At 38.9% G+C, this 14525-nt stretch overlaps 1 protein-coding gene across 1 annotated transcript in view; it reads left to right on the forward strand.

Moving 5' to 3' along the window:
* LOC128615218 (copine-9-like) overlaps positions 1-14525 on the forward strand; it is a 127353-nt gene that overhangs the window by 12204 nt on the left and 100624 nt on the right. Inside the window, exon 3 of the mRNA XM_053637111.1 lies at positions 14193-14239. Within this exon, the coding sequence (XP_053493086.1) occupies positions 14193-14239 (47 nt within the window). The remainder of the gene's footprint in view (positions 1-14192; positions 14240-14525) is intronic.

The raw sequence follows: 14525 nt of genomic DNA on the forward strand, positions 1-14525 counted from the left end.
GTTATTCCATTATGCTGAGAAGCATGAGTGCCCAGGGACTCTTGGCTTCTCCACCAATACAAAAGTAATTAAAGATTTCTCCACTTGGGCTGATAGGAGCCCAATTAGTCTTGCTCTTTCATCAGAGTTTCTGTGTGAACAGACTGTCTCCCTGAAAAACCTTTCTCAACGACAGCCTCCCACACCTCCTTAATCATTATTAATGCTAATGCAATTACAGTTTTCTCTTTTCACCAAGTCACTTTTGTATCTTTGACAAAAAAATAATTGCTTAATCTCAGAAAGCTTGAATATTTCTCCTGTCAGGTCAATTCCAACCAAATATTATGCTATAAAAGCTTGAAGCAAACTACATTTATTTTAGGGTTGGGAATTACAAATCTTCTTTTTGATGATATTGCATTGTATTGAAATTTTATTTGTATATATATTTGTAGTGCTTTTTAAAAAAAGGCTTTTTGATGAAAATGTTAATTAGTTTTTTTTAAAAAAAATGATTTTATACATAAGCTGTAGTAGGCAGTTAATTGTTTGCTTAGTTATTTTGTTGATTGAAAGCATTGTAACCACTGAGCCAGTTAGTAAATTACCCTTGTGATTTGTTTATTAATTTGCTTACATATCAATTTTCTGTTTCAATTTTGGTATGACTATCTGAGAATCTCAAAAATCGTAACTGAATACATATTCCCATGCCCCCCTGAATTTAACTTAGCCTGATTTTATTTGTCCACATTGATTTTAAACCCTATGACAAGTTGTGTAATGGGCCTCATTTATCAAGCTGGGTATGGATTTATTCACAAATCATTTGTAAGAGCATTTACACAAGAAATTTGCTCCCATGACAATCTCTTTCACAGTTTAGCTATCATTTAGTGTTTCCCCTGTAAGCTTTACCATTTATGGAGTTTTGTGGGTGTTTCCAAACATTTGTGGATCTGGTGGAAATTTTTAGTTTAGTTTGGCTTTTGAAAATATTTACACACTTTAATGAACCCTATTATCAGTAAATATAGCCAGACCTGGTAATATCAGTATTAAACTCATAATGTGGCAGAACAGATTACCAAAATTATTAGTTAATATTTAATATGGTTGTACAGTTCTGTGCTTGCAGCTCAGTGTCGAATGTGGGCTGTTTTGAACACCTCCTGGTTTTTTCATTTATTTATGACTGACCCAAATATCCATAATGATGTTCCAAAAATGTCAGGTTTATTTTTAATAAGGATGTTCAGACCAGTGTTGCTGGAATGATATTTACTGAATATTTACTGAATGCTTTTCACAGAGAGTTACTGTTAGCATAGTAAGAGCCTGTTGATTCTCTTATATTACATTATTTATACATATTTTTACCCATGCATTTATTAACAAGTTGACTGAATTAAATGAATCAGAATATTTTGATCCTGTGTGGTGCACTGCACTTTGTTTATCACATCTATCCATTTATTGGTTACATCAACTCAGTATCATTATACATAAAGTTGAAAATGTTGTGCATTGATTCTACACTGAAATTAATAGATAATTCGTGCCTGAGTAAAACGAATAGATTGACCACATTTCATCAAATTGAAATGCTTTATAAAAACCTGTGGACCTGTCTCTTTGGCATCTGTTCTTGCACATGTTTTTTTGATAAGGCTGTAAACACACACACACACACACACACACACACACACACACACACACACACACACAGAGCGAGAGAGAGAGAGAGAAAGAATCTGTAAATGGGATGAGATTAGCCCCTAGTTGGGGTTAAGGGCTGCTGCTTTGTTACAGTGAGGGCCTCAAATTCGAGCTCATAGACACAGGGCACCTGTTAGATACTGATAAATATCACACACACACACACACATGCATACACACTCATATAAGAATAGTGGGTCTGTGAGGTGGTGACTGTAAGGAGTGTGTGTGTTTGTGTACTCATGTGGGAGGAGGTAATGATCGGCCAGAGAGGATGTCCTGCACTTCAAACCATGATCACACTGAGTGTAAAGGAGAAACCATGTGAGTGTGCTTCTCTTTCATCTCTCACTGCCCTCTCTGTCTCTCATTTCTCTCTCCATCCTGTATGAGACAAACACTATAAAAAGCGAGAATGTGTTTCCAAAATAGTAACAACAAGAAGACATACAATCCTGAGAAATCTTAACTAGTAGTTTCACATTTCATTAGTTTAAATGCATGCAGTCATTTGTGGCTCATTAGGCACAGAAGAACAATCACTAGTCATACTATTGCAGCCTTTGTCTGGTTTAGAAAAAAATGAGTCATTTGGTAGCTGACAGAGTCAGCTTTTATTGGTGAGCTGAGCCAAATGATCTGAATCACTGAAAACTGTATGGAATTCCCTTCACTAGACCATGCACTTACAGTGTAAGAACGTGATTGGCAATAAGTACTTTAATAAGAATGAATGGATCAACCTAGATCATTACTGTATTAATACTTTCATTACAGAATCAGTCCTAATATGAAAATATTGATAATGTGTGGTTATTATTGTTTTATTAAATACAGTGTTATACACAAAAATGTAAAACATGCCAGAAGTATATAAGATACTCTAATGGCACAAGTTTATTAGATAATGCAATAGTTGATCACACACTATGAAAAAGTAGGTGATATATTTCTAAAAAAAAGAACAAAAAGAAGACATACCATCCTGAGAAATTGTGTATTTGAGAGGTCATTCAAAATTCTTTTGCTGTCACACATTTATGAAGAAGATTCTATGACCTGCAATACACATGTGGAACTGCTTTTTCACAACGCACTAATCTTATGTCACTTGATCTCTTCAATGAAAACAGTCACCAGAGGACCAAATGTAATTACCGACGGGCTGGAGCTCTGAGGTCGCCAAGTTGATCTCAGACGGGGTCTCAGCTTGCTTGGGATCTCAGCCCAGAGGTCGCCAGGTTAACCTCGGGCTGGAGCTTGGGAGCTGAGACCTCCCCGCAGGTCTCAGGTTGGGACTCTGGGGTCACCTGTTTGACCTCTGGCAGGAGCTCCGAGGTCGCCCTGTTGACCTCGGGCTGGATCTCCGCAGGGGCTCGCTGGTGTAATTGTTTATGCTCCCGCCAGCTGCTCTTGAAGCATTCCTTTGAGCAGTAGAATGCTTCCTGGAGACCCAGTTTTTTGCAGGTAGGGCATTGTAGCTTGGTCTCCTTCCCGCAGCCCTCAGACATGCATCTAGACGTCCTCTCCACCACGTTGACCGGAACCTGAGGCGAAGCTGCTGCTTCTATCCGGTCCAGCCATGCATAATAGAGGTGGAATGGCCAGTTCTCCTTGTCTGTCACCTCGATTCCCCTCTCCAGCACATCCAGGCGGTTTAGTTGCTCCGGCTGTGAGAACTCCTTCAGAAAAAGTTCTGAGAACTGGGTGACGTCGTAGAGGGCACTGGACCCTGAACGGGCCAGCTGCTCTGCCCAATCCCAGGCCGGGCCATAAAAGCGGGATACTAGGAAGCCCAGCCACTGTTTCTTGGTAGGCTTGGGGGGGCGTCAGGCTGGCAAAGTACACCTGGCTGAGGAACAGGAACCGCAGCGGGTGGTGTCCCCACCCATACATTACAGGTGGGAGTTTGGTGGACGTCCTCTGTGGAAACTGGACTGAGAGGAAACGCGGCCAGTAATCCGAGCATCTCCTGACCAGGAGCTCTCCTGATACTTCCATGGTTTGGCGCGGCATTCTGTTACGAAACAGGACTTGGAGACAGGAAGTAAGTGCAGGAGTACAGTCTTTATTTGAACTTACGCTAAAGACTTACAACGAAAAACCTATCCCTCAACTCGGGATGAAACGTGAAGCACAAAACTTAGGACAGGCTTATGCTTAGAACCAGTAGCTTAACTCATGCACCAAACATACATTTAACTTAGGCAGGAACACTCCTCTAAACTAAGACATGAACACACCTAACTGTGGCCTGAACACATCATTTAACTAGAGCATGAACGCTTCATTTAACTAGAGCATGAACACATCTTTTAACTAGAGCATGAACACATCTTTAGCGTCCATGCACACTTCAATTACATGCGCGCTCTCAAGCCGCTCGTGCACGTTGTCGCCACAGCGCCATCTGCCGGCAGTACCGTAACAGATTTATATTATAGAATTATTTATGTAGTATACGGTCCCCTCTGAAACTATTGGAACGGCAAGGCCGTTTCTATTTTTTTTAGTTATACATTGAAGACATTTGGGTTTGAGATCAAAAGATGAATATGAGATCTGTGCTGATCTGTACATCTAGATGTGTTAAAAAACTTACAACATGGTAGCTTTTGTGGCAGACCACCCCATTTTTGGAACAATGTACTTTAGTTTTAAAGTAAATAACACCTAATATTTGGTTGCATATCCCTTGCTTGCAATAACTGCATCAAGCTGGTGACCCAATGACATCACAAACTGTTTCATTTTTCTTTTGTGTTGCTTTTCGGAGATTGTAGTGCAGCTTCTATCAGTTGTTTGTGTTGAGGGGTTTCTTCAGTCTTCAGGGTTTCTTCAGGGGGTTCCCTTCAGTCTCCTCTTTAGTAGGTGAAATGTATGCTCAACTGGGTTAAGGTCTGATGCTTGATTTGGCCAGTCTAAAACTTTCCACTTTTCCCCCCGATAAAGTCCTTTGTTGCGTTGGCAGTGCTTTTTGTGTCATTCACTACGTTTATATGCACATCAAATTCCGTTTAAGGTCTATATTCAGGTTGCAGCAATATTCCGAACATGACAGAATATTCCTGTATACACGGTTGTTGTGAGTATGCCTGAGGTTCCATTCCTAAATACCTAGTCTACAGCTAAGCATCTGTTAGCACCCACAATTTCTTGTAGACTGAGCATGCGCATATATCTCCTTTCAGTGGATTTTCTGAGTAAGGTGTTTACATGCAACAAATCTCTGATTAAAACATATAAAACATATTCCAGGGGTGGGAATCAGAATATTGTCTTAATCTGAATCAGGCAGTCGGATTGTGGCGTTTACATGACCCAGAACTAATTAGAATATTGCCAAATTCCAATTAATATCAAAATATTGATGTGCATGTAAACGTAGTCAATGTCTTCCTGTAAAGTTCCTGCATTTCTCTGTAAATTGGAAGACAGATTGTTTCTGTAGATGTCTGAATTCGTTCTGCTGCTACCATCATGAGTTACATCATCAATAAAAAATTTTGAGCCAATTCCAGAAGCAGCCATACAAGCCATGACACTACCTCCACAATGCTTGACTGATGAGCTTCTATGTTTTGGATCATGATCCTTTCTTTCTCCACACTTTGGCCTTTTCATCACTTTGGTAGAGGTTATTCTTGGTTCCAGAATTTTTGTGGTTCATCTCTGTATTTCTTTGTGAATTCCAATCTGGGTGTCAGATTCTTCTTGCTGATGAGTGGGATGCCTCTATATTTCTGCACTTGATTGGTGGATGGTGATACCTTGACCCATGCCCAAGGTTGTTGGTGATGTCACTAACTGTTGTTTTTGGGTTTTTCTTCACAGCTCTCACAATGTTTCTGCCATCAATTGTTGCTCTTTTCCATGGCCAACCTGTTCCATGTCTGGTTGTTAGTACATCAGTGGTTTCTTTCTTTTTCAGGACATTTCAAATTGTTGTATTGGCTATGCCCAATGCTTGTGCAATGGGTCTGATAGATTTTCCCTCTTTACTCAGCTTCAAAATGGCTTGCTTTTGCACGCTGGTCTTCATGTTGGTTTATCCTTTTTAACAACAAATGCAGACTTCATAGGCGAAACCTAGGGTTCAAACAAAGAGGAGACATTCAGAGCTATTAATTCTTAAAAAAAATCAATTTAACAGGAAGCAAGAAATATTTAGTGTGTTCAAACAAAAGGTGTCATGTTCTACGTTATTTAACATATCTTGATGTAAATAGCTGTGCCACAAGCCTGGGAAAGCAACACAAAAGAAAAATGCAACAGTTTGGTGAAATCAGTGGATCACTGGCTTGATGCAGTTATTGCAACCAAGGGATATGCAACCAAATATGAAGTTTTACTGACTTTAATTTACTTTAAGGCTATCTGTTCCATTACTTTTGCTCACCTAAAAATGGAGTTGTCTGCCATCGAAGGTGCCATGTTCTAAGTTGTTTAACGCATCTAGATATAAATATCAGGAAATGAAAGCTGAAATTCTGAACTATCGTCTCATATTCATCTTTTGATCTCAAACCCGAATATCTTCAATGTATAATGAAAACAATAGAATTGACCATGCTGTTCCAATACTTTCAGAAGGGACTGCATGTATTGGGATTGCATTACTATTGTACTTTCAGTAAATTAAGACAAATATAAAATCACCGTGACATGAAGGTAATACCTATCTGTTCTTCCTGTTTATTTCATTCACGAAAACAACAAACCGTAAGGTATACATTTAACACAAATAGACTTCCCAAAGCATATTACAGTTGTGGCTTTCAATACTAGTAATGCAACGGTATACATCATAGCTTTCTGCCTTGTTATCAAACAGAAAATGCTGTTTTCAGTGAATTTAAGCAAGGCACATGCTAGTGATATGTTGTTGCAGGCAATTTGGCTGTTTCATGTGAATGTTGAGATCCGGCTCACATGCATGAGCCATTTATTTTTATGTTTAATTTTTTTTTTTTAATTTTTTTTTTTTAAAGATGTAGGCACTGCCGTTAGTCTTGCTGTGTAATTCAATCAAAAGGCTTCCATGGAAACCAAACCTCTTTTTCATATCTGAGCTGCTCATTACTGTGAATAGTGAGACGTGTGTTTGACAGTTTGCTGTGTGTATGAGGCCACACAGAGAGGGTCCGCTGCACTACTGCTTGTACTAGATGTGCTGAATGTATTCAGTGTATTGGGGAGGTGATCATTTACCTGGATAAGTGGAATCTTATAAGCATGATGCTTATTAATGAACCATGGACCCAGTAGGCACAATAACATTAATGCAGGGATGCTTATTTGTAAGCATATTTGTAAGTGCACATTTGTTGTACATTGCTGATTTAACAGTTATGTAAAGGGACGTTCTAAAATGTAATGCACTTTTGGTCATTAGAAGGTAGAGAAAGAGTTCCTTACACAGTTTCCAACCTTTTTCTGGTTTAGAAAAAAATGGCAATGAGTCATTTGGTAGCTGAAAGAGTCTGCTCTTATTGGTGAGCTGAGCCAAATGACCTGCATCACTAAGAAACAGTTGGAATTCCCTTCACTAGTCCATGTACGTGCAGCATAAGTACATGATTGGCAATCAGTACTTATGATTTTAATATGAATGGGTGGATTGATCCAGTGAAGTATTACTACTTTCATTACTGAATCAGTCCTAATATAAACATATTAATAATATGTGTTTTTCTTTTTAAATTAAATACATTGTTAAACACATAAATGAAAACATGCCAGAAATTTATTAGATACCTTTTTTAAGTACCATAAATATGATTACACATTCTTTTATTCATTCATACTTAAGTATATTTTATGAAATTTAATTTTAATGAAAAGTATATTTCTGTTACATCACCAACTCTGACTATAGCTCAATATGTTCAAGTTTCCTCTTGGTGTGAGAGTCAGTATTGCCATACCAGATGGTGGATGATGTCAGCATGCACTGGATGATTGCAGAGTAGACCTGTATCAACAGTCACTTATTTACTCTATACTTCTACACTTGTCTGAGGCAGTAGAGACTATATCTTCTCAATTATTTTGGCGGTGTTCTGGTCCCGCTTAAGAAAGCTACAGATATGCTTGACTGAAAATATGAACGAGTCTGTGTTGATTATTGGCTGGTTGCTAATTCTGATAGAGTTTTTGTCATTTGGGTATTTCTGGGAAACTACAATCTGGAGACTGGAGAATCTGTTTGTGAAGCATGAGAAGTTGGAGAGAACACATTGCTGAGATGTGCCTGTGCTGAATGATTAGGCACGAGAGCTTGCATTTTACCCTTTCACGACCTGTGTTTTATTGCTCAAACATTAAAATATCTAACAGCACAATGATGAGTTCACCTTCAAAAACAGCTGCAGGGCTGTGCTAAACACTGAGCTGAAATCCACAAAGAGTAAGTGGGCATAGTTGCTAGATCAACTGTATGAACAGTTGACCTGTTGGCACAGTAGGCTAACTGCAGTGAGTTCATTGACCAGTATTTTATTTAAGTAGATCTATGTAAAAAGTGAAAGCATGCATGAATAAAAAAAAAATATATATATATATATATATATATATATATATATATATACAGTGAGGGAAAAAAGTATTTGATCCCCTGCTGATTTTGTACGTTTGCCCACTGACAAAGAAATGATCAGTCTATAATTTTAATGGTAGTTGTATTTGAACAGTGAGAGACAGAATAACAACAAAAAAATCCAGAAAAACGCATGTCAAAAATTTTATAAATTAATTTGCATTTTAATGAGGGAAAAAAGTATTTGACCCCCTCTCAATCAGAAAGATTTCTGGCTCCCAGGTGTCTTTTATACAGGTAACGAGCTGAGATTAGGAGCACACACACATTGGGAGTGCTCCTAATATCAGTTTGTTACCTGTATAAAAGATACCTGTCCACAGAAGCAATCAATCAGTCATATTCCAAACTCTCCACCATGGCCAAGACCAAAGAGCTCTCCAAGGATGTCAGGGACAAGACTGTAGACCTACACAAGTCTGGAATGGGCTACAAGACCATTGCCAAGCAGCTTGGTGAGAAGGGGACAACAGTTGGTGCGATTATTCGCAAATGGAAGAAGCACAAAAGAACTGTCAATCTCCCTCGGCCTGGGGCTCCATGCAAGATCTCACCTCGTGGAGTTGCATTGATCATGAGAACAGTGAGGAATCAGCCCAGAACTACACGGGAGGATCTTGTCAATGATCTCAAGGCAGCTGGGACCATAGTCACCAAGAAAACAATTGGTAACACACTACGCCGTGAAGGACTGAAATCCTGCAGCGCGCGCAAGGTCCGCTGCTCAAGAAAACACATATACATGCCCGTCTGAAGTTTGCCAATGAACATCTGAATGATTCTGAGGACAACTGGGTGAAAGCGTTGAGGTCAGATGAGAACAAAATGGAGCTCTTTGGCATCAACTCAACTCGCCGTGTTTGGAGGAGGAGGAATGCTGCCTATGACCCCTGGAACACCATCCCCACCGTCAAACATGGAGGTGGAAACATTATGCTTTGGGGTTTTTTTTCTGCTAAGGGGACAGGACAACTTCACCGCATCAAAGGGACGATGGACGGGGCCATGTACTGTCAAATCTTGGGTGAAAACCTCCTTCCCTCAGACAGGGCATTGAAAATGGGTCGTGGATGGATATTCCAGCATGACAATGACCCAAAACACACGGCCAAGGCAACAAAGGAGTGGCTCAAGAAGAAGCACATTAAGGTCCTGGAGTGACCTAGGCAGTCTCCAGACCTTAATCCCATAGAAAATCTGTGGAGAGCGCTGAAGGTTCGAGTTGCCAAACGTCAGCCTCGAAACCTTAATGATTTGGAGAAGATCTGCAAAGAGGAGTGGGACAAAATCCCTCCTGAGATGTGTGCAAACCTGGTGGCCAACTACAAGAAACGTCTGACCTCTGTGATTGCCAACAAGGGTTTTTAAACCAAGTACTAAGTCATGTTTTGCAGAGGGGTCAAATACTTATTTCCCTCATTAAAATGCAAATCAATTTATAACATTTTTGATGTGCGTTTTTCTGGATTTTTTTGTTGTTATTCTGTCTCTTACTGTTCAAATAAATCTACCATTAAAGTTATAGACTGATCATTTCTTTGTCAGTGGGTAAACATACAAAATCAGCAGGGGATCAAATACTTTTTTCCCTCACTGTATATATATTTGATATCTGAAATGGCTGAATTCTAAAAATTTCAGAAGGTGTAACAAACACCATCTGTGCATATACATATCAAGGATTTGTCACATACAGGAAAACCTCAGTTTTGTCCTCCGTGTTCAACCTCTGTTTAATAAAAAAAATAAAAAATAAAAAAACCCCAGGAATCTGAGGCTACAGTTTGCACAGGCTCGGAAGATTGGAAAAACATCACATGGTCTGATAAATCTCGAGTTCTGCTGAAACATGGACATGGTAGAGTCAGAATTTGGCATACATAGCATGAATTCATGGACCCAACCTGAATTCTGTCAACAGTTCTGGCTGCTGGTGGTTGTATAATGGTGTGGGCAATATTTCTTGGCACACATTGGGCCCCTTAATACTAATTGAGCATCGTTCGAATGCAGAGCCTGAGTATTGTTGTTCAGCTTTATGGTTACAATTTACCTTAAGATTAAGGTACATGGCTACTTTCAGCATGATAATGCACCATTTTTCGCACAAGTTGTCTCAGACTAGTTGAACATGACAATGAGTTCAGTGCATTAAAATGGTCTCCCCAGTCACCAGATCTAAATCGTTAAGAGAACCTTTGGGATGTGGTAGAACGGGGGAATGTACAGCTGTCAAATCTGCATCAATTATATAATACAGTCATGTCTACATAGAGCAGAATCTCAAAGTAATGTTTCCAACACCTTGTGGAATCCATGCCATGAGGAATTGAGGTTGTTTTAGAGCAAAGGGAGGCCCTACCCAGTATTAATAATAAAACAAGTAAAATGTATTTTAAAAAATAAATAAATGAAGTGGCTTTGAGTGTATATCCTTAATTATGAAAATGCACCCAAGTTTCCTGATATGATATTTTTACCATATCGCCCACATCTAGATGTTGGTGTAACTAAAGATGTCATTATTGGTGTTGTTACCCACAACTCTGCAAATCCCAGTGGACAGTATGTCCTCTTTCCTTTGTCTTCCACCATCCCCCCCGTCCCCCCCTTCATCTATATTTATTAATTTACAATGAACCTGCTTATGATTTCTTTTGAAGAGATTGAGGGGAGTAGTGGGAGCCTGAGCTGTGGTGTTCACGCTTGGTTGGATCCTGCGGTGCCGGCATTATGCTGATTGCGTTCTTTCCAGTCTCACACCCAGCTTTGATGTAGCATTATGGTGTTGGAGAGACACACAGAGAGCAGAAGGATGAAGGAGTGATTCAAAGATTTTTCCTATATATAATTAAAAAACTTTATTTATAGAGCACTTTTCATACATGTGGTAGCTTTTTAAAAGATGGGTGACTTAAGAAGGTGGGGTTGTATATGAATATATTGTGGTTTTTGTACATCAGTATGTACAGTATGCCTAATTTCTTAATAAGCTCTAATTACCTAACTTTGGAGAAATGCCTCTAGATGTATTACGCTTTTGAGTGTATTCTGAAGAATATGTTGAATGTACTAATAGTACACCAGTCATAAAAATTAAATAAAAATAGATATTAATTAGAAATTAAACTACATATCATGCACTATATCAAATGCACTTGAAAGTACATTAAAAAATCTGGTTCTGTGAGTCAATGCATGTCAGCTATATCAGCTATATTAAGGAGGAGCCTCTTCCCTAAGGCCATCAGACTCATCAACACAGACATGTCTTCCATAAAGATCCCTTAGAATTTCATAAAGACTTTACAGTCACTATGCACTCCACTGACATTCCGCACACTGCACTTTGCATGGTTACATACTGCATATTTTGTACGTCCATTTTTTTTTGCACATTCCTTGATTGTTTGCACATCCCTTTTTGTACATTCCTGTACATATATTTCATATTCCTTATCTCTTATCTTATTATTTTTTAAAAATGTCTTATTATTTCTATTCATTCTGACCTTTTTAATTTTGATTTAAAATTTAATGCACAGTCTGAAGAGGAGTAGGCCAGGTTTTAATTTCACTGGAATTTATATACTGTATATAATTGTGTATATGACAAATAAAAATCTTGAATCTTAATATAGCACATTTAAAGAGAACAAGTGTCCACTGAGGTGGTGTTACGATTTCCCCTTGTGCTAGCGCGGGAGCACGCAGTGCGCTCCGAAGCTTGAAGCGTGAGCATGTGCTTCTGGGTTTTACAGTGACATTGACTTTGTTTACTTTTGACACATCTGCATTTGTTATGATTTCATTTAGTATTTATTAGAATGATAGAATGATTAGAGATGCACCGATAAAGGCTATTTTTCCCGCTATCGGCCAATAGTTTAAAAACTATCTGATGATAAGGGCCGATTATATCCTGTCAATCAGAAGAGGGCGGGAAAACACATAGATTTTGTGCTGTGTGTAAAGATGATGTCTCTTGTGTAGAATGACGACAAAACTGCAGTTTGTAAACTCTGCACCTCTAAAATTTTATACTGGAAGTGAGCAGCAGTGAAGCGGTGTCGAGTTTAATTTTTTCCCCTCCGCGCTACTTGCGCTCTGCTCATGTGCTGCTCGCGCTGAATTAAAAAGCCAGTACACCGTTGAAAGATTTAAGATGAGTGGTATATATTGCACAGAAATATATTTGTAGAGTAGTATGTCTCATATGCAGTTAATGTTAATATGAGTTAATATCATAAAAAAAGTTAATATTAGATATTACCAGTTTGATGTTCACTGATGGAGTAGAAATGCTTTTGTTTGTGATGAGTGAATGTGAGTCTAACAGGAGGTTTTTCAGAATGCAGTCAATGTTAATATGAATTAATAACATTCAGTAAGTTAAGAAATCTTACTTCAATCTTCAGAGTTTAGTTCATGTGTTAATGTTAATTTGAGTAATGTGTTTTCTGTTCATGAGACCAGTTACTGTGAAACAACTTGTTGAAATGGAGAGAATAAAGTTTTTATTTGCATTTCTTTCAGAATTGTGTAATTAATTATTATTAATTTAAAAGAAGGTATAAAAGGCAGAACTATCGGTATTGTTATCGGTATCGGCCAGTATCACTCTGAATAATCAGTTATCGGTATCGTCTGAGAAATTTAGTATCGGTGCATCTCTAGTATTTATACCCCTCTTGTGTCTATGCACTTCGTGAAGTATTGAGTGTATTTACCGTACCAAGCCACTGTTCTATGTTCTTGTGTCTAGTTTTGATCTCTCTTCTAGTTTCTCGTTTTGTGTTTTGCCTTGCCTGATTTATGCCCATTTGCTGTTTGCCGTTCGCCTGACCCTTTGCCTGTTCTGACCACGCCTGTGTTTCATGATTTAGATTTGTCTGCCTATCTTGCCTATGAAAAGCTCTTATCTGCACTTGCATCTGTCCTAACCTCCATTTACGTGAAAGGTGGTCTCACAGCTCCAGGGTCCCTGGTTCTGTCTGTGGACAGTAAAGTGGGTTTTCTCAGGGTTCTCCAGTTTCCTCCCTCTGTCAAAAAACATGCAGGTAGGAGGATTGGCTTTGCTAAATTGCTCGTAGGTGTGTGTGTGCATGGTGTCCTGCGATAGACTATATATTATTACATCTCCTACACTTTGTACTTTCTACACTTTGTACATACATCAAAGTACACTTTGATCATAGGATCGCCCCTTTCCCCCCTAATTTGGTCACCTGCCAATTCCAACCCACCAGCCGGCTCTTGCCTATCATATGACAGCTTTCAATCGAGGAGGGTGAAAGCTAACACGTACCTACTCCGAGACACTCAGTCAGCCAGCTGCATCTTTTATCAAACTGCTGTTCATGCTGTCCATCCTCTACCGCACAATTGGCTAGTGTGGCCAAAGAGAGTATGCCATCCCTCCCGCCCAGAGGTGAATTTTGTTCTTGACACCTGGCCACAGATAGCTGTGGAATCATCAGGATTTGACCTCGCAATCTCAAGACAACAGGGCAAACACTTTTCTGTTGCTCCAATTGGGAGCCAAATATGCTAGAATTTAAGAATAAACATAACATAAAATTGGGTAAACTTTATAACAGTAATGATAATGGCACAAGTGGGCAGTTGTGTGCTATTCCTCTATCTGTTATCAAAGATAAACATTTGCTAATGAGTTTGTGTAAATATTTTACTATGCTTACATTGTTACAATGGTTCTTTACTCCTTAATTATGTCAACTCTTATAGAGGTGGAAAGTGTTTGAAAAGGTCAGATAGAAGATATTTGACTGCATTTAATTTGCAGTGGCATTTCATTTCGCATTGCCTCTTGAGCTCTTTAATCTCATGTACTCACTCTGTCTGCCTGTCTCACTCTCTCTTTTTCTCACAGTTGTCGTGTTGTACATACAAGGCATAGGAACGAAAGAATGGAGAGAGGTGAGTTTCACTATTCATTTTTCTCAAGGTCATTTATGATGAGCCTGTCAGAAATGTCTCATCCTTTGTCTCAGAGATGCAGAAAGTTAATCAAAATTCATAATGGGCAATGGAGGTGCTTTAAGCTTAAGTGAAGAATGAAATATTTTTCCAATCTATGTTGTGGCTGGTGAATAGAAGAGTTTCCTTTAGATTGGAGATGTTCTGTCTCTACTAATCAGCCTCTTATCTCACACTCGCACACACACGTCAGGGTTCTTGCGTTTAATTTGCACTTTGTACAACA

This window comes from Ictalurus furcatus, chromosome 11, assembly GCF_023375685.1.
Source record: "Ictalurus furcatus strain D&B chromosome 11, Billie_1.0, whole genome shotgun sequence".
Classification (NCBI taxonomy): domain Eukaryota; kingdom Metazoa; phylum Chordata; class Actinopteri; order Siluriformes; family Ictaluridae; genus Ictalurus; species Ictalurus furcatus.